The 24,465-nt window shown below is 47.8% G+C and overlaps 2 protein-coding genes across 3 annotated transcripts in view; one reads left to right on the top strand and one right to left on the bottom strand.

The window, feature by feature from the left end:
- The window catches only part of TEX14 (testis expressed 14, intercellular bridge forming factor), a gene marked incomplete at its 3' end in the record, with an annotated part of 31,162 nt that extends 24,455 nt beyond the window's left edge, over window positions 1-6,707 (bottom strand). Inside the window, exons 1-2 of the mRNA XM_083875301.1 lie at window positions 6,684-6,707; window positions 6,170-6,313 (exon numbers count right to left, since the gene is read on the bottom strand). Of these exons, the coding sequence (XP_083731427.1) occupies window positions 6,170-6,305 (136 nt within the window). The 5' untranslated portion in view covers window positions 6,306-6,313; window positions 6,684-6,707. The remainder of the gene's footprint in view (window positions 1-6,169; window positions 6,314-6,683) is intronic.
- Window positions 6,708-7,424: 717 nt separating this feature from the next.
- Window positions 7,425-23,942, top strand: RAD51C (RAD51 paralog C; the record flags this gene model as incomplete). 2 transcript variants are annotated; one of them, XM_083875351.1, is made up of 9 exons in its annotated part: window positions 7,425-7,542; window positions 8,220-8,478; window positions 9,001-9,167; window positions 10,166-10,299; window positions 12,687-12,818; window positions 14,916-14,982; window positions 17,676-17,736; window positions 20,160-20,220; window positions 23,673-23,942. In XM_083875351.1, 9 exons carry the CDS (start codon window positions 7,425-7,427, stop codon window positions 23,778-23,780), a joined length of 1,107 nt encoding a protein of 368 aa, XP_083731477.1. In that variant the 3' UTR covers window positions 23,781-23,942. The 2 variants fall into 2 exon arrangements, with proteins under 2 accessions (XP_083731477.1, XP_083731478.1); XM_083875352.1 differs by having other exon boundaries at window positions 23,561-23,784.
- Between the last annotated feature and the right edge of the window lie 523 nt (window positions 23,943-24,465).

Genomic DNA, 24,465 nt, shown 5'->3' with positions numbered 1-24,465 from the left:
ATAAAAATAATAAAATAAAAATAATAAAATAAAAATAATACAATAAAAATAATAAAATAATAAAATAAAAATAATAAAATAAAAATAATTAAGAAATAATAATTTGTTGCTTCATCACAGGTACGAAAATTCAGCAGCAGAAATTGAAGGGAAAAAAGAAGAAAAAAAAAGGAGCAAATTATTATTTTTTTGTGACTTTCTCAAAGGATGGAAAGCACTGCTTGTCCACGAGGATTTTAAATAAAGGATGTGTAAGTAACAAATGGTGCTTTTAGGTGTTGTGTAAGGAATTAGTAAGGACTTATATGTAGTTATGGGTATTTATATCTATGTACTTACACGTTTAAATTAGAGACATGGATGTATAAGTGTGTATATTTTATATGTGGAAATATATCTATTTATATATATATATATATGGATATCTATGTATCCATCATCTGTATAAGTACAAATGATGGATATACAAGTAGAGAATGGATGAGCACACATAACACAGGAGGACAGAATTAATAATTAAGTAAATTATTCTTTATTAATTGCTCAGAGCACGGTGCTAAAGAGGCCAAGGTCGCGGGTTCGATCCCTGCATGGGGCATTCGCTTAAGAGATGAACTCGATGATGCTTGTGGGGCCTTTTCCAGTCAGAAACCTTTGTGATTACCAATATTCGGTTGCTTTGATTTTGTGCTAAATTATTAAATCCGATCTGGAATGAATTATCAGCTGGGAAGATAAAGAGCATAATCTAGGAGAATAGCGGGTTAATTACCAGAAACTAATCTGTTTTTTAACCATGATAAAAAAAGGAGGGTCACAAACCACTCAGCCCGTGTTCTCTCCCTCCCACGCCCCAACAAGGAGGCCGGGAACGGTCATCAATGGCGAGCGGCCCCTGCACAAGCAGCACCGCCCGCCCGCTTCGCGCTCAGGAGAGAACACCCCGCTCCTCCTCGTGGCTTGTGACGCCGGTCAGGAGCGATCACTCTCCTCTAGTGACCAACTACAGAAATGATCCCTGAAAGTATAGTCTTAACCCAGCCCCGCCGACAGCGCCCGCCCCACGCCCCGACACCCGCACTCAGCACACGGCGAGCCCCCGACCCCCGCCCCGGGAGCCCCGGGAACGGCCGGCGCGGCCCCGCCGAGCCCCCGCGGCCGCGGGAGCGCGCCCCGAGCCCGGCGGGAGCGCCCGCGCCCCGCGGAACGGCCGCGCGTGGCGGTGTGTGGGACACGCCCCCTTGATTAGCATATTCCGCCTCTATTGGCCAATCAGGGGCGCGCAAAGCTAAGCCCCGCCCGACGCGCCGAGCCCGCGCTGTGGTGACAGCGAGAAGCTCCGCCCCCATCCCCTCACGGCGGCTCTACGGACACTGGGCCGCTCCACAGACACCCGGCCCCGGCGGCTTCACGGACACCCCGGAGGCTCCACGGACACCAGGCCCCGGCTGCCCCACGGACACCCGGTCGCTCCACGAACACCGGGCCCCGGCGGCTTCACGGACACTCGGCCTCAGCTGCTCCACGGATACCCAGCCCCGGCAGCTCCACGGACCCTCGGCCCCGGCCTCTCCACAGACACCCGGCCGCTCCACGGACACCGGGCGGCTGCACAGACAACGGCCCCCAGAAGCTCCACAGACACTCGGCCCCGGCAGCTCCACGGACACGCGGCGGCTCCACAGACACCCGGCACTCCACGGATACCCAGCCCCGGCAGTTCCACGGACACCCGGCGGCTCCACGGACACCCGGCCCCGGCGGTTCGCTGGCCACAACCCGCTCGCCCTCTCCCCCACCCCGCTTTGGCAGCTCATCCCGAGCGCCGGCTGGTTCCCTATTTTGCAGAGCTCATTCACGCACCGAGGCGAGGGATTTTTGTTGCTTTAATTCCAGTTTGTTGGTTTATCCTAGTTTGGGTGGGTCACACAAAAAGCCAGCTCCTCGATTGTCAAGACTTTATGTAGACATTTTTAGGAATGCGTTAGCATTCATTGCTTACAAATTGCATCGCTTTATTAATTAGCACTCAACCCCTTATTTACTAGTTGTATCTCTCGTTTCCCTGATCAGTCCCTTGTGCTGTTTCCCCTCCACTTGGGCCGGGGGGTTGTTATGCACAGTGCTCAGTGGGTCAATGCTTGTGATGTCCCAGGGCTGGAATGACCTTCCCTCAGTTACCGCCCAGTCCCGCGGACCTGTCCAGCTCCTCTGGGGATCGCCGTCCTTTTTCCTTTAAACAAACTGTCAGCAAAGCCCCCGAAATTCACAATACACCTGTTTAATCTTCGCTGCCTGACTGTAGCTGCCGATTAGCGATTAAAAAATGGATAATTTGGTTGTGATGCGGAGAGGCTCGGTGATTGTCGGCAGCACCCGCAGCACAGTGTGAGCTCTGCTGTACCAAACAGTCCGAGCCCCCCACAGAGGGAATGAGCCACATAAAAGGCCTTGAGCCAGCTGCTGAGGGTTTAAGGGTGAGATCTGTTTTTTTAACCATGATAAAAAGAGGGTCACAAACCACTCAGCCCGTGTTCTCTCCCTCCCAAGCCCCAACAAGGAGGCCGGGAACGGTCATCAATGGCGAGCGGCCCCTGCACAAGCAGCACCGCCCGCCCGCTTCGCGCTCAGGAGAGAACACCCCGCTCCTCCTCGTGGCTTGTGACGCCGGTCAGGAGCGATCACTCTCCTCTAGTGACCAACTACAGAAATGATCCCTGAAAGTATAGTCTTAACCCAGCCCCGCCGACAGCGCCCGCCCCACGCCCCGACACCCGCACTCAGCACACGGCGAGCCCCCGACCCCCGCCCCGGGAGCCCCGGGAACGGCCGGCGCGGCCCCGCCGAGCCCCCGCGGCCGCGGGAGCGCGCCCCGAGCCCGCCGGGAGCGCCCGCGCCCCGCGGAACGGCCGCGCGTGGCGGCGGGTGGGACACGCCTCCTTGATTAGCATATTCCGGGCCTGCCGGCCAATCAGATGAGCGCCCGCCAGGCTCCGCCCCTACCCCGCCTTTCCGGCCGGGGACGCCGCCGCCGCGCCCGGCGCTGGGCCCGGGGCCCGTCACGGGAGGCCGAATCGCCACCGGGTTCTCCTTTGTCCCCTGTCCCTCGCTGATTAGGTCACAAGAACACCCCGCAACGCTACAGGCTTTGGGAAGAGTCGCTCGAAGGCTGCACGGAGGAAAAGGATCTGGGAATGCCGCTCGATAGTGGGGGCACAGGAGCGGGCAGTGTGCCCCGGTGGCCCAGAAGGCCAATGGAACGTGGCTTGTACCGGCAATAGTGTGACCAGCACGACCAGGGCAGTGACTGTCCCTGTATTTGGCACTGGTGAGGCGCACCTCGAATCCTGTGTCCAGTTTTGGCACAAACAGAAGGACATTGAGGGGCTGCAGTGTGTGCAGAGAAGGGAGCAGATTTCGGCAATGGTCACAGATCTGATGAAGAGCGAAATCCCGCTGAGTTGAGGGAGCTGGGGGGGCTCAGCCTGGAGAAAAGGAGCCTCAGGGTGGATTTTCACCTTCCCTGCAACTGCCTGAAATGAGGACTTGGGCAGGTGGGGCTGTGTCTCCTCCAGGGAACAAGTGACAGGATGGGAGGAAACGGCCTCAGGCTGCACCAGGGGAGGTTTCGGTTTGATACTGGGGGAAATTTATTCTCTGGAAGGGTTTATCAAGGGCAAGCACAGCTGGCCAGGGCAGTGGGTCAGTCCCCATCCCTGGAGAGATTTCTAAATCGTGATTATGGGAATTGGGGGGTCAGGATACTGGAGGCAACCAAATCTGAGCTGACAGACCTCTAATGCTAATGATTAACTGTTTTTTAACCATGATAAAAAAGAGGGTCACAAACCACTCAGCCCGTGTTCTCTCCCTCCCAAGCCCCAACAAGGAGGCCGGGAACGGTCATCAATGGCGAGCGGCCCCTGCACAAGCAGCACCGCCCGCCCGCTTCGCGCTCAGGAGAGAACACCCCGCTCCTCCTCGTGGCTTGTGACGCCGGTCAGGAGCGATCACTCTCCTCTAGTGACCAACTACAGAAATGATCCCTGAAAGTATAGTCTTAACTCAGCCCCGCCGACAGCGCCCGCCCCACGCCCCGACACCCGCACTCAGCACACGGCGAGCCCCCGACCCCCGCCCCGGGAGCCCCGGGAACGGCCGGCGCGGCCCCGCCGAGCCCCCGCGGCCGCGGGAGCGCGCCCCGAGCCCGCCGGGAGCGCCCGCGCCCCGCGGAACGGCCGCGCGTGGCGGCGTGCGGGACACGCCCCCTTGATTAGCATATTCCGGCCCTGCTGGCCAATCAGATGAGCGCCCGCCAGGCTCCGCCCCTATCCCGCCTTTCCGGCCGGGGACGCCGCCGCCGCGCCCGGCGCTGGGCCCGGGGCCCGTCACGGGCGGCAGAATCGCCACCGGGTTCTCCTTTGTCCCCTGTCCCTCGCTGATTAGGTCACAAGAACACCCCGCAACGCTACATTCTTTGGGAAGGGTCGCTCGAAAGCTGCACGGAGGAAAAGGATCTGGGAATGCCGCTCGATAGTGGGTGCACAAGAGCCGGCAGTGTGCCCCGGTGGCCCAGAAGGCCAATGGAACGTGGCTTGTACCGGCAATAGTGTGACCAGCACGACCAGGGCAGTGACTGTCCCCTGCATTTGGCACTGGTGAGGCCGCATCTCGAATCCTGTGTCCAGTTTTGGCACAAACAGAAGGACATTGAGGGGCTGCAGTGTGTGCAGAGAAGGGAGTAGATTTCGGGAAGGGGCACAGATCTGATGAAGAGCGAAATCCCGCTGAGTTGAGGGAGCTGGGGGGGCTCAGCCTGGAGAAAAGGAGCCTCAGGGGAGACTTTCACCCTCCCTGCAACTGCCTGAAAGGAGGACTTGGGCAGGTGGGGGCTGTGTCTCCTCCAGGGAACAAGTGACAGGATGGGAGGAAACGGCCTCAGGCTGCACCAGGGGAGGTTTCGGTTTGATACTGGGGGAAATTTATTCTCTGGAAGGGTTATCGAGCACAACCACAGCTGGCCAGAGCAGTGGCTCAGTCCCTAATCCCTGGAGAGATTTCTAAATCGTGATTATGGGACTTGGGCAATCAGGATACTGGAGAAAGTTAAATCAGAGCGGGCAGAAAACTGCCGCTAATACTGCTTAATAACTGTCTTTTAACCATGAAAAAAAAAGAGGATCACAAACCACTCAGCCCGTGTTCTCTCCCTCCCACGCCCCAACAAGGAGGCCGGGAACGGTCATCAATGGCGAGCGGCCCCTGCACAAGCAGCACCGCCCGCCCGCTTCGCGCTCAGGAGAGAACACCCCGCTCCTCCTCGTGGCTTGTGACGCCGGTCAGGAGCGATCACTCTCCTCTAGTGACCAACTACAGAAATGATCCCTGAAAGTATAGTCTTAACTCAGCCCCGCCGACAGCGCCCGCCCCACGCCCCGACACCCGCACTCAGCACACGGCGAGCCCCCGACACCCGCCCCGGGAGCCCCGGGAACGGCCGGCGCGGCCCCGCCGAGCCCCCGCGGCCGCGGGAGCGCGCCCCGAGCCCGGCGGGAGCGCCCGCGCCCCGCGGAACGGCCGCGCGTGGCGGCGTGCGGGACACGCCTCCTTGATTAGCATATTCCGGCCCTGCTGGCCAATCAGGGGCGCGCTCGCAGCTAAGCCCCGCCCCGCCCTGGGAAGGCGCAGTTCTGGACCAGCACAACCCACTGAGATCCAGGATCCTAAAACAGAAACAAAACTGCACCCCGTATTTGGTTTCGTGTACAAAATCCCCTGTTCCTATGTGGCTACAAATCTAGTTGTCAAAATGTTTAAGGTCTAAACTGTATCTTAATAATTTGGCAATCCGAACTAAAATCTTATTTAAAGAGAATTTTCCTACAGCTGACCCGCAGAATTTTAGTTTTACAATGCCTCAATCACGTCCTTATGAGCCCTTTACTAATAAAATATGAGTTCTCTTTACAATTAACTTATTTTAATACATTTTTTTGATTCGAGAACTATTTCCACTTAACGGAAATCGGCAGCTATAAATTATTTTGCTAATATATTTCACTAAGAACGATGGATTTTACAAGCAGTATACCATTTCTTACCAGAAATAAAACAATACAGGGAAAACTATTTTTTTTTCTGCCAGGCCTTGTCTAAACTTAGCTTTTACCTTTTTTCAGAAGCTTCTTGACTTTCACACAGTTCCCTTCCCTGACATACTCATGCAGATCAGCTTCCAGGGAGTCTCCTTTTATATATCCAAGCTTGACTGGGCATGGGAATGGGGGAGGGATGGGATGAGCCATCTTCTTTCCTGAACAGAATTGGGAAAAGGTGGGAAATATCACGAAGATGCAAAGCACCTCAGAGTAAAATACTTATTTCTGGCTTCAGAACCTGCAGTAGCTTAAAGTTCTGTCTGCTTCCTGCAGAAATATCCAGAGATGGAAGGGAAAAGCCTCCTGCCCTCCCTAACAGCGGCCTTTCGGACCGGCAGGTGCGGCCACACAGCGAGAACAGGCGAGGCCACAACCGGGAGGTGACAGAAGCTGCCAGGAGCAGCGGCCTCTCCGCGGGCACACCGGCGGGGCACACCCAGCAGCATTCCCGGCCGGGGAATTCCCGCTCCAGGCCTTTCCCGGAGCCCTTTCCCGGACACCCGCGGCCCTCACGGCTCCGCTCACCCGCCGCCCGAACGGCCCCTACACGCGGGAACCGCTCCGCGCATGCGCCGCGCCGCCGCCCGCCCGCTTCGCGCCAGGGTGGGGCGGGGGCGGGGCCAGACCCTGAGGGGCGGGGCCTGCGGGCGGGGCCAGACCCTGAGGGGCGGGCCAGACCATGGGGCAGGGTCTGTGGGCGGGGCCAATAAACTACTTAGGGCAACCAAAGTTACATTTCAGCACAGGCAGGACAGAAATATCTTTAAAGACCAGAAAATTAATAAGCTGAAAGTAGCTGAGGATGCTGAAAACAGCATTCTCCTCTAACTTTAGGCTTTGCGCCAGGGTGGGGCGGGGGCTGGGCCAGACTGTGAGAGATGGGGTCTGTGGGCGGGGCCAATAAATTATTTTGGGTAACCAAAGTTACATTTCAGCATAGGCAGGACATAAATATCTTTAAAGACCAGAAAATTAATAAGCTGAAAGTAAATTAAGATGCTGAAAGCAGCATTCTCCTCTAACTTTAGGCTTCACGCCAGGGTGGGGCGGGGCCAGACAGTGAGGGGCGGGACACATGGGCGGGGCCAGACTGTGAGGGGTGGGCTCTGTGGGCGGGGCCAGACCGTGAGGGGCAAGGCCTGGGGCAGGGCCGCCAGCGATCTCCGCTCGCTGGATGTGGCCGGAGCGTGTCCGGAGAGTGTCCGGAGCGTGTCCGAGGCGTGTCCGGAGCGATCCGGGCCGTGCCCGGTGCCGGTGCGCCCCGCCATGCAGCGGGAGGTGGGCACGCTGCCGCTGGCCCCGGCCCTGCGCGCCCGCCTCGCCGCCGCCGGCTTCCAGACGGCGCAGGAGCTGCTGGACACCGGGCCCTGCGGCCTGAGCAAAGGTACCGGCGGCGTTCGGCCCCCCGGGGCCTCCCCCGGAGCTTCCGGGCCTTCCCCCGTCCCCGTCCCGGCCTCCTCGGTGAGGCCTCCGGGAAATGGGCACAGTGAATTATTTAAAAAAGAAAGCGATTCTGGTAAAAGATTGGCTGACGCTGATGGATGTAAATGAGATGCAGGAAAACGAAAGGATTCTGTTAGGCTCATCCCTCCTCTTCCCACAGCTTCCTTCTTGTTTTTACTGTGTGGTTTAAGCAAAACAAGCCTATTTGAAGTTAGAAAATGGCCTTTTTCAAGGAGTTGGTTGTGATTCCGCCCTGTGAGGGTGGGCAGGCCCTGGCACAGGTGCCCAGAGAAGCTGTGGCTGCTCCTGGATCCCTGGAAGTGTCCAAGGCCAGGCTGGATGAGGCTTTGGGCAGCCTGGGACAGTGGAAGGTGTCCCTGCCCATAGCAGGGGGTGGAACTGGGTAGTCTTTACAGCCCCTTCCCACCCAAACCAGTCTGGGATTATCAATAGTTTTATTACCTATGACAATAAAAGTCTAAAAATCACATCATTAGTGCCAGGGCTGTGTGTGCATGTTGTCCTGAGAGGGTGAATATAGATTATTTTGTCTCATACTGCAGAATCAGTCACTGCTTATAAAACAAAGATGATGTTTTGTGGTTTTGGCTTCTCTAGAAATTGGGATCTCCAGGGAGGAGGCGCTGGAAGCCCTGCAGGTGGTGAGGCAGGAATGCCACGGGGATGCAGCAAGGACGGCCGGGGGACCGGGCCCCACCAGGAACTGCACAGCCCTGGAGCTCCTGGAAGAAGAGCAAACCCAGGGCTTCATCATCACCTTCTGCTCAGCACTGGACAACATCCTGGGAGGTGGAGTGCAGCTGACAAAGATCACCGAGATCTGTGGAGCCCCCGGTGTTGGCAAAACTCAGCTCTGGTATTTCACTGTCCCCTTACTTGTGTGCAACAAAGAATTCACTTTTTGTTTAACTCAGCTTTTTTTCTCCTTTGTTGGGAAAGATGGGACAGGAAGGGCTTGCAGATATGATTGCCTGGTAAAGAAATACTGGAGATGTAAAACCTGTGAGTGAAATAGAAATGAAGGCTGGGCTTTGGGATGTGATCATGGCAGGCAGGAAGACGGGGATTAGCTGGAGTGAGGTTGAAGGACAGAAAACAAAAGGACTCAAGAATGTAGCCCCTCTCTACTCTGCTAAAATATCAGAGAAAAGGTAGATAAGAAAAGTGGTTTTTAGAGTTTTGAATATAAATACAGTAGTTCTCATAGGCTGCACACTCCTCGTCGTGACTGCAATCCCTGTTTCTTCTCCAGCATTAGAAATATAATAATGGTTGTATTATTGTCCCATGTATTCCTCGGCAGGAATATCACTCCAGGAGTGAGCTGGGCCAGCTCTGGGATGCAAATACTGATCTGTATTTCTGTTTCCTGTGGCAGCATGCAGCTGGCAGTGGATGTCCAGATCCCGGAGTGCTTCGGGGGCGTTGCTGGAGAAGCTGTTTTCATTGACACTGAGGGAAGTTTTATGGTGGACAGAGTGGTGGACATTGCAGCTGCCTGTGTGCAGCACTGCCACCTTATTGCTGAGGCTCAGCAGGAAGAGGGTACGTTGCTAAGTTATTTCTCTCTGGAGGAGGCAAGGGTGGAGTGAAGCAAGTGTCTCATAGGCTGCAGTGTTACTTTTGGAGTGTTTGCTGACACTCCAAAAGCTTTTTATTTCCACCTGTGTGTATCAAACCCTGAACTACATCTGTGTCTGGAGCAGGCTGAGCTGGGCTACTTCAAAAAATAATTATTTTTCTACGTGGTGATTTTGTGAACATTTTGATTTTGGGGGTTTTAGGTGGCATGTGAGGTTTTAGTGTCTGTCCTTCCTTCCTTTCCTCTTTTCTTTCCTTTCTTCCAATTTTTTGGCACCTTAATGATCATATTTGCTCCTGTGGAGTAAAACTCAGTGTTTTATTTCAAAACACAGGAACAGGTGGGGGAAGAAAAGAGGAACAGCAGAATTTTATGAGGCAATGTTGCTGCTGAAGGCCCATAGAATAAAGCTATATTCAGCTTTATGGAATTCAGCTCCTCCATAAAGTCAATATAGCCAGGCTGCTTTTACTAAGAGTTTTATTCTCTAAGTCATCAGTCTCTTGGGGATAAGGACACAACTTTTGTGTTACTCACGGAGAATTTATGCACCAAACTTCTGTTTGAACCGAGGTAAAAAGACACTGTATTAAATGAGTTACTGCCTGTATATTAAACCAGGGATGATTAATATTCCCTGATGTCTTCTGGTGGTGTTCTGGCTTGAAAATGATTTACTGGAGAAGTTCTTGCTTCAGAAATAAATTTTTCATTGTTGGAGGCCTCCCTTGGAGGCTCCGGTGTGTCTGTGTGCAAATGCTGGGATAGCATCTGCTCACCACCTTCCTGACTTTCAAACCAGATGGAAAATATGTTTCCACACTCCTTACCTTGTCTGTTCTGTTTCCGGGGGCTTTGCTGTTGCTATGAGTGGAGGGCAGGCTTTGGTGGGATGATGAAAGTAACAATATGCTCGTACAGACTTCTGACTCATTTACTCATCTGTTTGTTTTGTTCTCAGATCTCAGGAAAGCTTTGGAGACTTTCTCTCTGGAAAATATCCTCTCTCACATCTATTACTTCCGTTGTCGTGACTACACAGAGCTGCTGGCCCAGGTCTACCTCCTGCCAGAATTCCTGTCAGAGCATTCCAAGGTAAAGGCTTGTTGCAGGCTTGTCAGGAGGTGTCACTCATCCTCACACTGAAGATTTTCTGTCTGCTGTAGTAACAGGAGTAAACACCTTGGTACCTCGTCAGCCTGGCACTAAAATATTGGCTGATAGCAGAGTACAAATGTAAAGCCTTCTGCTTGTTTGCCTTTTCCTTCCCATCCCAATTACTCTCAGGAGTGATTTGCTTTTGCCATCCATCCTGAATTTCCACTCTGAGCTGAGGACGCTGGATCTGTGCTGCCACATGTTCCATTTCTGTGAGCACTGAGCTGTGAATCAGCACAGAAATGCTCCACACAAGAGCCTCAGAGCCAGGGGGTGTGTGGTGACCATCAGAAAGGCTTGGTGACACTTTTTTTTTGCCCTAAAAGATCACTGAGGACCAGAAATATCCTGCACCATCCAAGTGACTCTTCTTCTTTTCAGTGCATCTTCTGTTGCTACAAGCAACCAGAGCCTGCAGCTTGACTCTTGGGTGGACTGCAGCCAGAAAGTTTCTTAGTACCTAATGTCTTAGAGAAATGCTATTGTAAGGCAGATTTTCACCACCTCCCCTCCAGATTTCTGGGTTCTGCACTGCAGATCACTCCCTGTCAGGATCTGGGAAAATATGACTGTGCCTCATTCTATCAGAGCACAAATCAGTGTTGGATTAGAGTGTCTTTTTGCATATATTCCAAATTTTTTCATTTATGGGAGTTAGTGTGTTCTTGAAAGCACAGATGGGAGCCTCACTTTTGCTGGGTGTACTCTGGTATTCCCCTTTCCCTGCCAGGTACTAACGGTGCCCTGTTGTGTTTGCTCGTGTGGAAAGTACATGGCTTCATTAGCACAGTTCCACTGGGCTGCAGCTCCCTGGAACCATCTGTGCTGATTATCTGGGCTTGGCCTGCAGCCTGGAGTGCTGAAGGTTGCAGGAGAACCACAAGACCTTCTGCTGATTCCTTGGACAAGGCTAGAAGTGACTTGACAGATTGCTCGTTGCAGTCCAGCTCTCATTAAAATTAGTCTGATCCCTCTGGAGCCGAGTCTGGGACCACAGGGAGCCTCCAGATTGTAGAGTTTTTAGGAGAGAGGAAAAGCTGTAGAGGTTTAGGCATAAGAAAGATGTAGAGATCCAAATGTGCCATTTAAAACATGAATTAGTTTGAGATCTTGTTAATAAAATGAGAAAGACTGTTAGAAAATATTCTTCTTGTAAAAATCCCAATTATTTAAGGTCTGCCAGACCCAAGCTGACAGGGACAAGGCAGGTGTTGCTAAGCTTTCTTTACACTTTAAATACTTTAAGTTTTCCTGTCTGCTAATTTAACTAAATTGCATCCTATCTGGACATATTTCTGATAGCCAAGTTATATAAGCATGTATACATCCCTGTCTAGCATGAGTCATGTTTATGCTGTTAAACTGATTGTTCTTAAAGAAATGATACATGAGGAGGATGTACCAGACTGGTGGAAAAGAATTTGTAGGGAGGAGAGAAAATGAGAATACGATGAATGTCTTCTTTTAATCCCAACTATTTAATCTTCTTTTGCAAATGAGGATTGGTTTTTTTTTGTTTTTTTTTTTTTTCAGTTGGAGGCCCAGGACCATTTCACAGTGAGGCCTGTGCAGGCTTCTCTGTTCCACTCATAAAGAGGCTTCCCAGTAATGAGTTAAATCAGTAATGCCAAAAATCAGGATTTTTGTGTTGTTTCCACTTTGTTACCTTGTGCAGTAATGCAAGAACTTGTAGACACCAAGGATTTGAGTAACATCTAAACATGCAGGCACTGTAAGACCATCCATCTCCCTCCTGAATTTCAGACTTGGGTCATCAAAACAGCCACAACAAATGAAGTTAGAATAAATCAAAATCCCAGACTAATGTTTATACAGTGTCTTGAGGGTGATGAGCCAGCAGCTGCAGCGTGCTCTGACTTCAGCTAATGATTGCTACAAAAGAAATAATTCAGCAAAGCAAACATCTTGAGGCAAGATAGATCCTCAGCTCCAGTGCAGTGTGCCTGGAATATCTTTAGGCATCTGTTAAACTCAATGTTTCCAAGTCACATCACTGATAACAGCTGAGTTATCTCAGCAGTGGCTCCAGAGAGCTGAATTCTGATTTCGATTTGGATTTAATTGTTGAGGGAGAAGGTGAATTAATTGCTGTTTGCAGAGAGTTGACTGAAGTTCAGTTCTGCTGTTTAATGATTATTTTCTCCAGCTTCTCCTCTGCAAGGCTTTCAGTCCAGCTTTGCCGGTCGCGTTCACCTAAGGACGAAATAAAACATTCCAGTGCACTTAAAACCAGCTCTTGCTGCTTTTTGTCATTTCTTTATAGGCTGGTAATGGCAGCTTTTTATCTCTTCTCCTGCCTTTAGGTCCGACTGGTGGTGATTGATGGAATTGCCTTTCCCTTCCGCCACGACTTCGAGGACCTGTCCCTGCGCACGCGGCTGCTGAACGGGCTGGCACAGCAGCTCATCATCATAGCCAACGACCACAAAGCAGCTGTGAGTCCAGGCCAGCCTCAAATCCCAAAAGATGATGCTTTTTTAACATTTATTTTTACAAAGAATTAAGGAAATTTGATTTGCTATTATCTCTAAAATAAAACTGCGGTAACATGCTCTGCATTCGCCCCTTGCTAGTTGGTAAATACAGGCGGATGACAAAGGCAAAACACCTAAAGAGAAATTCCTAGACTTGCTAAAATAAGTAAAATTTGCATCAACAGAATCCTATAGGTCTTAATTAAGTGGTAGCATGGCATTTCTGATGTTGTTTGCCAGCATCTCCAGTGATTTGGTTGGACAAGGAATGCTCCTCTGGTGACTTTACCTACAAAAACACCTCGGAGCTTTCAGCAGTTCCAACACAACTTTCCACTCTCTGTTTAAAAATAAACGATTGTTTTAGCATTCCTAGGGAGGAAAAGCACTTTATCTGCTGGATTGGCCTTCTCTTCTGGCATCCATGGAAACCCAGAGCCTCCTTCTTGGCCATTGTTTCCACATCACTGGCGGTCTGGAGGCAGCAGACCCGCAGCCAGCAGATGGCACTGGGAAGCTGCAGCTGTTCCAGCAGTTGTTTTGGAAGTCTCTGGCAGCTCAGAGAAGCATTGTTCAGGAATTGGAGCTTCCCCAGCCCTCAAAATGGTGCTGGTGGCTCTAAGAGTGTCCAGGTGACTTGTGACCTTGTCACCCACAGCTCCCTTGGTGCAGTTGGCTTTTGTTCCGAGCTGCTAAAAATAAAACTCCTCTTGTGCTTCCTGTGGGAAGGGAAGAGCCCAGCATTCCCAAAGTGTCCTGACATGAGCTGTGGAGCTCCTTCCTGCTGCTCTGGGCACCAGGGAGATGATGTTCCAGGCTCTGCACAGCCTCAGGTTTCCTGAGTGCTTTCCCCCACAACTTGGTACCTGGTGACCTTGAACAGCAGCTGCTCTCATTGGACAGTGTTTTCCTTTGGCCAAGGATAAAATATACAAATCATTTCTTCTGAACCAGGGAGCAGGTTAGTACAAAGTTGCTGAATAAACTCTTGCTAAAGGAGTCAGAGCTTCAGGAACAGTTTTGCTTGGATTTGCCTTGTTGTTAGTGGTGTCTGAGTTAGTTCCATGGGCTGTGAGCAGGCTAAATCCAGCCTGCATGCCAGGGATTGCTTGTCAGGCAGCTCTGGATGCTCTAATATGGTAGGAAGTCAGATCCTAAAGCTGGACTGGGCATGAGGGTGCCCAGCCCTTCTCCAGCAGGGAGGTGAGGAGGCTATTTGGGGCTGTTACCATGCACTTGTGATGAGTTACTTCTCTAAAATGTGCAATATCTGTGCTGGGCTCTCAGCTGTGTGAATGACTCAGTGGAACTGTTTGCTCTCACACACTTTTCTGAGCTGCTCCAGCAAGAATCCTCTAAGCACGTCAAACAATGGAACTCTCTAGGGTCTTAGATGGGTACAATTTTTCATTTTTAATGAACTTTGTCATTAATATTCCTGGCTCTTTTCTGTCTCACCCACTCCCACTTCTACCAGGGATCTAACCTAGACTGTCTGTGAGCCTCCCACGAGTGGTTGGGGCTGCGAAAACACTCCCCCACTCTGTCTGTTCACTTCCATTCTGCTTTGTCTTGTACCCACTCGTGCAGTTTTAGGCTACGAGGCACAGAAATTCAGTTAATCACCAGGCTAATGCACGTTGTGAGCACCAACACCAAGTTTATTGACCCCAGGGACTGAGAGCTGCCTCCTCATGAAGGGCCAGTGCAAGTCACCTGCAGTGAAACACAGATTCAAACAACATTTGGGACAGATGTTGTGGGATAAATAAGTTGTGTGGGGCTTGCCTCCCTTGGGGAGGGAGAAATTGAGATTTCTTTAAAATTTTGAATGAAAGAAATCTCCCATTCAAACCAAAAATACATTTTGCAGGGTTCTCTTAATTTGTTTTGAAAAGATGAGGCACCTTTACAGGTTTTCCCCAGTTGCCAAGAGTTTTGCCTGAGTACCTGTTTCTTCAGTAAAAGGTTTTTTTGAAAATTTCCTCTCTTCCCTCCCACCAGTAACCTGATTTCCAGGAGATTTTCTTATTTCTTTGCTTCTGTTTCCTCTTTCAGGTAGTTCTGACAAACCAAATGACAACAAGGCTTGGCCAAAGCCAGTCCACGTTGGTACCTGCTTTAGGTAAGTGTTTAACTTTGAGCTAAAAATTGATACATGAGTTCCTTTCCTTTGGCTTTATGTACAAAGAAAAATAATCCAAAAATATACCTGGGAGCAGTAAATCTCTACAAAGGATGTGGTGAGGAGAAGGTTAAATCACTCAAAAAATAACCCAGTTAATGGTTGCATCCCCCAAACTGAGCTGCAATTTCCTAAATTCCCTGAGACCCATTCACTGCCTCTCCCAAACAGTTTAAATTGTTTATTTTCCCATTACCCTTGAACACGTCCCATTAATTATTTGCAAAGGCATTTCATATTTGCTGTATCATTGGAATTCTCTGCAGTTATGATGTAGAGGGATGTTCTGTGTGGGATCCTCAGGCACAGCCTGCCCTGAGCCAGGTTAAAGAGGTTGTTTTTTTTTCCCAGGCTGCTCAATTTTGCCCTGTAATGAGCAGATACCTCATCCATGCCTTTCTGCTGCAGTCACAGGGGAAAATGAAACTGTTCTGAAGTGGAGATTTCTACAAATTAAGGGAAAGTTCAGCATTTAAATCTTATTTCAGGCTGTAGCTTTGCATTATTTTATGATTCACTTAAAGGGCACGAATTCTTCAGTTTCTGTGAGCTAAGTAATGATTCCTTTGCTCTGGAGAGGAGAGAGGAGGGGACAGTACAAAGGCAAAGATGTTTCCAGAGTCTGTACAGGCACCAAACCATTTGGCAGAGATTTGGAGTAAAATGAACAAACACAGCCCATCTCCTGCAGGAATGTGAAGAACGTGGAATTTGGAGCTGTGCAGGCAGTCCCAGCTCCCAGGATCTGACCCTTCTTGTCAGTTTTGCCTCTTGCTCTCTGATGGATTATTTTTGGCAGCCTTTCTGGCTACAAACTCAATTAAAGCTAATAGAGTCTGTCTTTTTTCACTGGCCAGCATTGTTTGGGAGCTGTTGTGTTTATTGAGTCATGGGGACAGTAAAGAATGTGAAGACATTCAGGGGAGGTTATAATTCCCAGATATCCTGCCTTGCCTTGTGCATATTTTCTTTCACAAACAATTAATTTGACATGACCTCCTGTGGAGCTGACTGTGACTCTCCCCAGTGTGTGTGACTACAGTATTGTTAAACTGAGCACTGTGAACTCATCCAAAAATGCAACTCGGTACCAGTGGGGGAAATATTTAACCGAATGGTTTTGATGCCCTGCTCTGAAGAGATGGTGTTTTCAAAAGTCTCATCATAAAGGCTAAAGAACCTCCCACTCCTCCTTGGTTTGGGGAAGCCAAAGGAGCTGTTTGAGGGAGGGGTCAGCAGCAAACCCCCAAGTAAAAATCACTAAAATCACTAAATTGGGTTTTTTCCCCCCATTGATTGGTAAGCCTGAGAAACAGCTTTTTCATGAAAGCATTAATCTCTAAACTCTTATTCAGCTCCTGAGCAAAAGGGAAGATCTTAACTATGAAGAAAGGGAAAAAAAAAAATGAAAGGAAGGAAAAAAGCACAGATGCTGCAAGGTATTAAATCAGGAGCTTTATGAAGGGGACAGCTTTCTTTCCCACTAGTGATAACTAAGCTGGGTGTTCCTAGACATTTCTGCTAAATATATTTAGAAAGGAGGTCAAATTTTAATCTACAGACAGTTCAACTCAGAAATATCTCATTTTACAGTAGCATTTTTCGCTCATATTCAATGCAGTTGGAAATGTGCTGGTGTGGAATTTGTAGCCATTGTAAAATATGTTTTGATCTCTGCCTCAGAGCCATTTCTGAGAGCCAAAATCTTTAATCCCAACTCAGATATAGTGAAGCAGGGTCTGGCAGGATGCCCAGGGGGTCTAGGTCTTCATTACAGTGGGATCTTTTTTTTTTCTTTTTTTTTTAATTTTTTTTTTCCTTTTCTGTGCTCTAATAAATACCAGAGCATGGGGGGCACAAGGGGCTGGGGATGTGGGGGAGACCAGAGAGAGGTGGACAGGGAAGAGCAGGTGGACAGGGGAGACTTGACTGGTTTAAAATGCAATCCATCTTTGCACTGCTGACAGAGATAAACAGAGGAAAAAACACCCAATAAAGATGTCTGTGCATTGACTTGTGGTCAGGTGTGAGCTCAGACAGTGGGACTGAGTCCTTGGAGCAGGATAAAAATCCAAACTTCCTTCTCTCTCGCCACCACACTCCTTGCTTTTGGTTGTGTTATTTTGCATTTTGCTGTCAGAAGCAGAAAACTGCTTCAGGGGTCCTTAATACTTTAATAATCATTGACTTTCTCCCAAAGCTGGTGTCCCAAAGGGACTGATGTTTGCTCATAATTATGCCTGAGAGACAGAATATCGCAGTTCTGAAGTAGGATTTAGACCTCCTCACCAGACTTCTTCAGTAGTAATTAGACAAATCTCCTCTTCAAACTGCCTCTATTTTCAATACTTGTCTAGTACCTGTCCTTTATTAAGCATCCATTATTTTTTTTCTGCAAATATGGAAGTGTTGCATCAAGATTTCCATAAAACACAGGAAACTACAGAGGTTATTCCTTGTCTTGATGTATTTGTTGTGAAATCTTTGCAAGTATGAAAAAGGTGTGATGCATCACTGCAAGAAAAGCATATTTTGTTTTTTTAATCATGGGGTTTTTTTGAAGATTAATTTCATTTCAGCTTGCTGATGGTGGTGGTGTAAGAGATAATGATCTGTCATTTTCTGTTCCTCAGGAGAAAGCTGGGGACACGCTGCCACCATCCGCTTAATCTTCCACTGGGACAACAGTCAGAGGTGAGGGAAAATGGGGGGAAAATCCATAGAAATACAACTGTGGCACTGGAGAACCTTTCAAACTGGCCATGGGGGCCAGGCAGGGGTTTGGGTTTAGCTCCTGGCCTTGCTCTGCCACATCCCAGGCTCAGGAATTTTCTCCTCCAGGGTGGGCTGAGCTGTCAGGCTCCTCCTCCCCACCCTGGTGGGTTCTTCCTGACAAGATGCCATGGCTTATAAAAGTGTAACACCCTAATGGCAGCTCTGCACACACAAGGATTTAAGATGTGGTGGCTGAGTAGAAAATTTCTTTTACTATCTGCATTTTTCAAGATAGGGTTGGGGTTTATTTTTTTGAAGTACTGAGCTGGTGGGTTACAAGGTGATTTTTATGTCTGAAGAGGTGCAATTTCAACAGTCTCATTATAAAGAACCTCCCACTCCTCCAGGGTTGGTTGTAGCCACTATAATTTCTTTGAGAAGAATTTTTTTGCTTCAATGTTTTCATCCCCAGTCAGTCCAAAGCCAGAGATGCCAAAGAAGGGTTTAAAGTCACCTAACCAGTGACCCTCAGGACAGGCTGCTGACCCTGAGCTTCAGGGGCTGAACCTTCTAAAAACAGTGTGAAATTACATTTGTTGCAATGAGATCTCCTCTGCTTCCTGGTTCTTTCTTTCCCCTTTTTATATTCCAAGGTCACTTCTCTTTCCTGGTCAGTTAAATTTGTCCTCTATATATAATATCACCATGCAGCAGTTTGAGATTAAAGAGCCGTGCTGCAATTCCCTAATCTTGTGCAAACAGTGAGCAAAAATGCTGCTGGAATGTTGTTGTGCAGAGTTTTGCTTGTTGAATTTGAAAGAAAAATGCAGTGACACTTTCTTGGGGAGTTTTGTTTTTAAATCCTATATTTGAAGGCAATGCAGGATGATTACAGCAGGCTGTTTAATTTGGAATTAAATTAACATCACTGATTAGTTAACAGTCTTTTTAGGACAAGTTGCATCAACATAATGATTGCAGAGTGAACAAAAGTTAATTTTATATATGAAAAGAACTTTTTTTTTTTCTTCTGCAACAGAGCTAGGAAGGCTACAGATAGAAGCTGCAGAAAACAAGCCAAGGAGAGACAAACCTGGCTTATTTACTGATGTAAATCTGCAGCTGATGTGGAGTGGGGCCTGCAGAAACAGCCATTCTGGACACCACTGTAAAGGCAGAAATAGCTCAATGCTGTCTTATTTTTGCACAGGCTGCTTATAGCTGATGATCCATTGTGGTTTTGTTGGTTTTGTGTCAGGTTATTGAGGCACAAAGATCGTTTGAGGATCCATTTGCCTTTTTTAAACTATTTTTCAAATGCGCTTTGGCCAACTCTGATACCTGTCTCCTCTTTTCTCTCTACTACTGAAAATGTCAGAGCTTAATTCTAAGGGTTCTCTTTGCTGGGAGGAAAGACTCTGTTGAGTCAGAGGCTCCAGCTGAGCTCTTGTGAAAGCCTGGCTTCTGCAGCTCCACATTTGGGCAATTTTGTCAAGTATAAGCCAGCACTGGAGCGTTCTGAGGAATTCCCTGTGTAGCTAACATGGAGTGGCAGCGTTCCTCGGGCTGTAATTACGTGCTCTCTAATAGAATGGCACCTCAGGGAGGAAAAAACCCCCCGAAAATAATTAACAGGATTTTTGGCAGGGTGTCCTGCTAGAGAGAGCAGAGCACTTTTTAGATTGGCTTATGTAAGTGTGAGTTTTGGGGAGGTGGGCACGGTGCAGCCCTGACAAGGCTTGAAAACCCCTTTCTTTATGAGCTGCTTTGCAATTTTCTCTCTGCATTATGCAAACGTTTACTGTAGAACACAAATCCAGGTGTATTGCTTAGAGTCTAAATGCAGCAAATCAGGGAAGTGTCAGAGGAGAAATTAAAGGGAAACTATTTTCTCAAGGTTGTGCTGTGTGTCAGTGGCAAGGGCAGGCTTAGAAATAGAACATCTCCAGCCTCTGGGTTATATTGACAGGCTTGTGAAATCTCTGGAAAAAGCCTCCCTAGAAGTCCTGAAATTCTTGAAGGTCTCTCCCAGCTTTGAGAGGTCAAAGAACAAGTGATTAATGGAGTAGGGAAGAGTTGTGCTCAAAACCCTTTTTGTTTGCGTTTTAAAAAAGTGACATTCGGAATTAATTCATGATGAATATTGTTCCAAAAATGTCATCAGATACTGTGATGAAACAAGGCTAATTAATCATTCACTCTTTTTAGTAGGTCTAGATTGTGTTTGAGCCGACAGGTCATGTAAGGATGGGAATCCACAGTTTGAATGACCTATATGAAAATACATCCCTAAGAATTCCACTGGTGCTGCAGGAAAACTTGGGTCTGGTCACTGGGCTATTTGGAATTTTTATTACTGTCTTAATTAATTAATCATAATTACCTGGGGTTTGTTTCCCCAGGCTGGCCACGTTGTACAAATCACCGAGTCAGAAGGAGTCCACCATAGCCTATCACATCACAGTGAGTATTCCTTTGGGGATGGACATTCACAGCACACTGTCAGCTGGAAAGGGATTTTCAGACAAATCTGAGAATGCTCTTTGCTTTCTTAGTGTTTCTTTCAGCTCCTTTCTGAAGGGAAGCAAAAATACTGGGATATATTCAGATTTAGGGGTAATTTGCTCTTTTTCTCTTTAGAAAAATGACCCAGCATTTTGTCTACTCAAAGCTAAACTACTTTTGAGTTCCAGATCAAACTTTCAGGCAGCCTGTCCCCATCTGCTCTGCTGCTGGTGCTGCTTATTTTGTCTGCTCCTGATGTTATCTTTTGCCCCAAGTATAGTTATCTGAGCTTTCATTTTGGGAGACCTGAACCATTTTCTCCCTGGTCAGGAAGGGTGTGATTCCTCAGGTTTGCATCTGTTCCAGCTGAGTTCATCTTTTTAGGATGAGGATGACCAAAATTAAATCTGCTATTCCAGAGGCTTCACCAGTGTTTTTTTCCACAGGTATTTCCCCATCCCTGTTTTATGTGTGGTATATCCTACACTGACCCTGCACCCAGCCAATATACAGAGATTTTTCTCTTCTGTCCCTATCATAGAAGGAGCTTCCAGCTTATGGCTGGAGTCCTTATTCATCCCTAGTTAAATCCTGTGATTATTTCCTATTGTGGAGTGCTTAGATACATATTAATGAGAAGAGATGCTGCCTAAGCTGTATTTAGGTTTAAAAAGACAGCACCACTCAACCCTTAGATCCTCAAGTGTCACATCCATAGGTACAATTCCATAACTGTTGGCTACGTGTCCTCATGGAAACACGTTGCCATAGCATTTTCTGCACATTTTAATGCTGCCATCAGATGAGATCCTCAAACTTTCAAGCAGAAATCAGATTTTTTTTTTATTTTTTCCCTCCACTCCTGATTGTATTCACCTGGACAGAAGAAATACTGCAAATTTATACTTTTATAAGGACTAGAAGTGGCACTACATCCCAAGGTTGTTTGGATCGTGTGATGTGAGTCCTTTTTTCCTCCAGCTGACAAACAGATGGATTTTATCTCAGATAGTTTAATTGCCTTTTTCTTTCAGTTTTATAAGCACCATAAAACAGCTATGCTCTCTTCTGTGTGAATGCACACTATCTTGAAATAGAGTTGAGAGTGAATCTAAGATTAGTTAAAATTTAAGATTATCCCTGTGTTTTTTCCCCTTAATCCTGATGAATTGCTTCAGCAGATTTCTTTTAGTAAAACATGTATTATCCCCATTTCTTTCATGAAATTCAGGTCTTGCTGTTATCATTTCTCATTCCATAGTTAAACTGAAAGATGTCAATACACGTCCAGTGTTTCCAAGTCAGATTTGTGTATAACCAGCATACAAAAAAAAAAAAAAAAAAAAAAAGATATTTAAAAAGTAAATAAATTCCTTAGGACTCAGAAATGTGCAGATGAGGTGCATTGGTACCATTGGCAACGTGGCTCCTCAGTACCCACGAGCTGATGAAAAATGTGTAAATTCATGAGTGAGCTCTGGGATTTTTTTATCCCCGTCCTTTCCAGCACACTGGAGTCAGTCACCACTCTGAGGGGGCTGTGGAACTCCTCTCCCATGAAATCCTTTCTTCCAAAGGCTGATAAGGATTCATTCTTAAATGCAGAGTACAGAAATGGAAATTGATTTATGCACAAGGGAGTAAAGTAGCTGGGCTGATTCACCTGAATTTCCCAGGAATGTGACCTGATTATTTCATAGTGAAAGACAGAGACTCAGGATCTGAATTCCGGGCAGGAATTGTGTTTCCCTGAGCTGTGGAGGGTCTGCCAGGCCAGCAATGGGATCATTGCTCAGGTAATAAACACATCTACCCTTGCCAGTCTTGCTGCAGAGGGTGTAAATCCAGGGGACATTAAGGAACAATTCAAAATGACAGAAGACTGAGCTTTGTCCTTGGTTCCATCACCCACATCTTCACCATCTGAAACCCACTACCAAAACCTCACAAATCTGCATAAAATTCTTATATTTTCAAGGTGCCTGCCTGTAACCAAGTGCAAGACATCCATCCTGGGCAGCCTGCTTTATGTTCTGGCCCTTTCTAACCCTTGGAATGCTTTCACTGGGAGTCAGCATTCTGGATTAAGTGGATACTTGGCTACAGCTCCACCTTTGTGCCTCAGGGAAATGGCAGAGATTAGATGCAGTGAAACATTAAACTTGAAGATTCTCCATTATGCTCTTTAGAATAACACTTGAGTTGCTTATGAATAGCAGAGGGGCTGCACAGATCCTGCCCTTGTAGCACCTCGTGCTGTTTGTTCCTTTAAAAAGCCCGGGTTGGGTGAGGTGAGGCATTCAGAAATAGAAATACAGGGATGGGAGACTTAAACAAGACATTTTGCTGGGGTTTGGGATTGATCTTGGTGTGGGACACACTGGCATTTGGGAAGAGTCACGTCTGATGGTAATTCTGCCTGCTTTCCTCACACTGCACCAACCCAGAATGTCAGCGTTCCTGAAATGCCTCTTGTCCCCGCATTGTCTCTACCTGAGCATTTGGGATCAGCAAAGCAATTTGGGGTTCTGATTAATGCCTTTTCCTCACTAAGGCTGCACTGAGAGTCTTCACTGAGCTGTCAGCAGTGCTCTCTGCACAGCGTTTGTCTGGAGATGGGAATTCAGAGAGTTGCAGGCTTCACACAACATCCCATCATCTCCATCTGCATCCATGGCATGTTTAACTAACTGACTTCGAGATCTTTCATATTTTAAATTGGTTAAAAATTAAATCGTGAGCTGCAGCAACAGAAAATATGAGTGGTACTAGGCCAGATAGATCACTTCAAGCACTCTCCTGAGTAGCAGCATGTAGTTTTCACTTCTACATTTAGTTTTTGGCAGTCAAAGGTTTTCATCCCGTTGTGTCCCATAAATTACTATGCTGGAACAGTCTTTGCAGTCTAGAGACAGATTCAGCTCTGCTGTTCTCTTACAATGTCTCATTGATGTTTTCAGTTCATTAAGTAGGTACATGGAACAAAAATATCCTAGGTTGTAGAAAATTCACAGTTTTGTTTCTGAAAATGACTGAGGCAATTAATCCAGTCATCTCCTTGCTTCTGTGGGAGCTGATGGATTTATCTTTTGATTTATTTAAATAGGCAACATAAGTTAATTTACAGAGAAGCAGTTTTTCATAGCCATAGGGGCGATAAACAGTAAAATGCAAGTGATAGCCTGGCTGGTGAAAATAAAATATCTTTAGAAAACAAAATGAGCAGACATTAGTTGGCACATGTGTTGTAAAGTTTGCAGCGCTGAGCTTAACCCGGTCTATAAACATTCTGTGGCAGCTCATCCCGAATAAATGGCAGCATGATCCCTCATTCTGATCTTCTGGGAACTGGTTACTCATGCTTTCTATCCCTGCAAGCCTCAGCAGATGATTTTCCTTCCATCTTGCAGTCCCATGGCTTCAGAGATGTGCAGCCTCCAGCTGCCACTCCCAGCTCAGGGGGGACTGAGCTGAACCCTCGGAAACGGCCACGGACAGAGGAGGAGAAGCAGCACTGACTCCAAAGGGGGATGTTAAAAACCTCCAGGAGAGCAGTGGCAGAGTGAGCCTGCAGCCAAAGGCAGCCTGAGACACTCTCAACTTCAGTTCCTGCTCGGGACTTTATTTTATACCTGCAACGTGCAAATTTCTCTGGCACAAAATTCCTTTGTATGTATGGAATAATTATACTTTTTATAATAAAAATCTATGTTTTCTATAACAAGTAGCTTTAGCTTTGGGGTTGGGGCTTTTTTTATTTGGGTTTGGTTTTTTGGGGTTTTTTTTGAGGAGGTGTGGGGGTTACAACTCCATCTTTTCACACTGGGTAAAAAGACAACGAAATGAGAGCCTCTAGCAGGGCACATTTAATGACAGGCATGTGGATCAGTCGTCTGGCTTTGTGTGTACCTGAATTTTAAGGAGGTTGGATGCAGCACTGTGCTCTCCACAGGCTCAGAGCAGGACACGGGCAGTGGATGCTGGAAGAGAAATGCAGCTCTCAGTGCTCCACACCAGAGTGGGGCTTTAGCCCTCACCTGCCGCAAAGTCCTTGGTCAAGGACAGCCAAAGCTCTGCTCTGAACTCCTCATTTATCCTGTGGTGGCAACAACAGAGAGGAAAGGCTGGATCTGAAGGACAAAGGATTTAATCCACCACGATAATTTTATGTTCCTATCTCAGTGAGTGAGAATATTTTACCGT

This window comes from Zosterops lateralis, assembly GCF_965231275.1.
Source record: "Zosterops lateralis genome assembly, chromosome: 19".
NCBI classification, from domain to species: domain Eukaryota; kingdom Metazoa; phylum Chordata; class Aves; order Passeriformes; family Zosteropidae; genus Zosterops; species Zosterops lateralis.
Note: the sequence above shows the minus strand (reverse complement) of the source record. Positions and strands in the feature narration are given on the sequence as shown.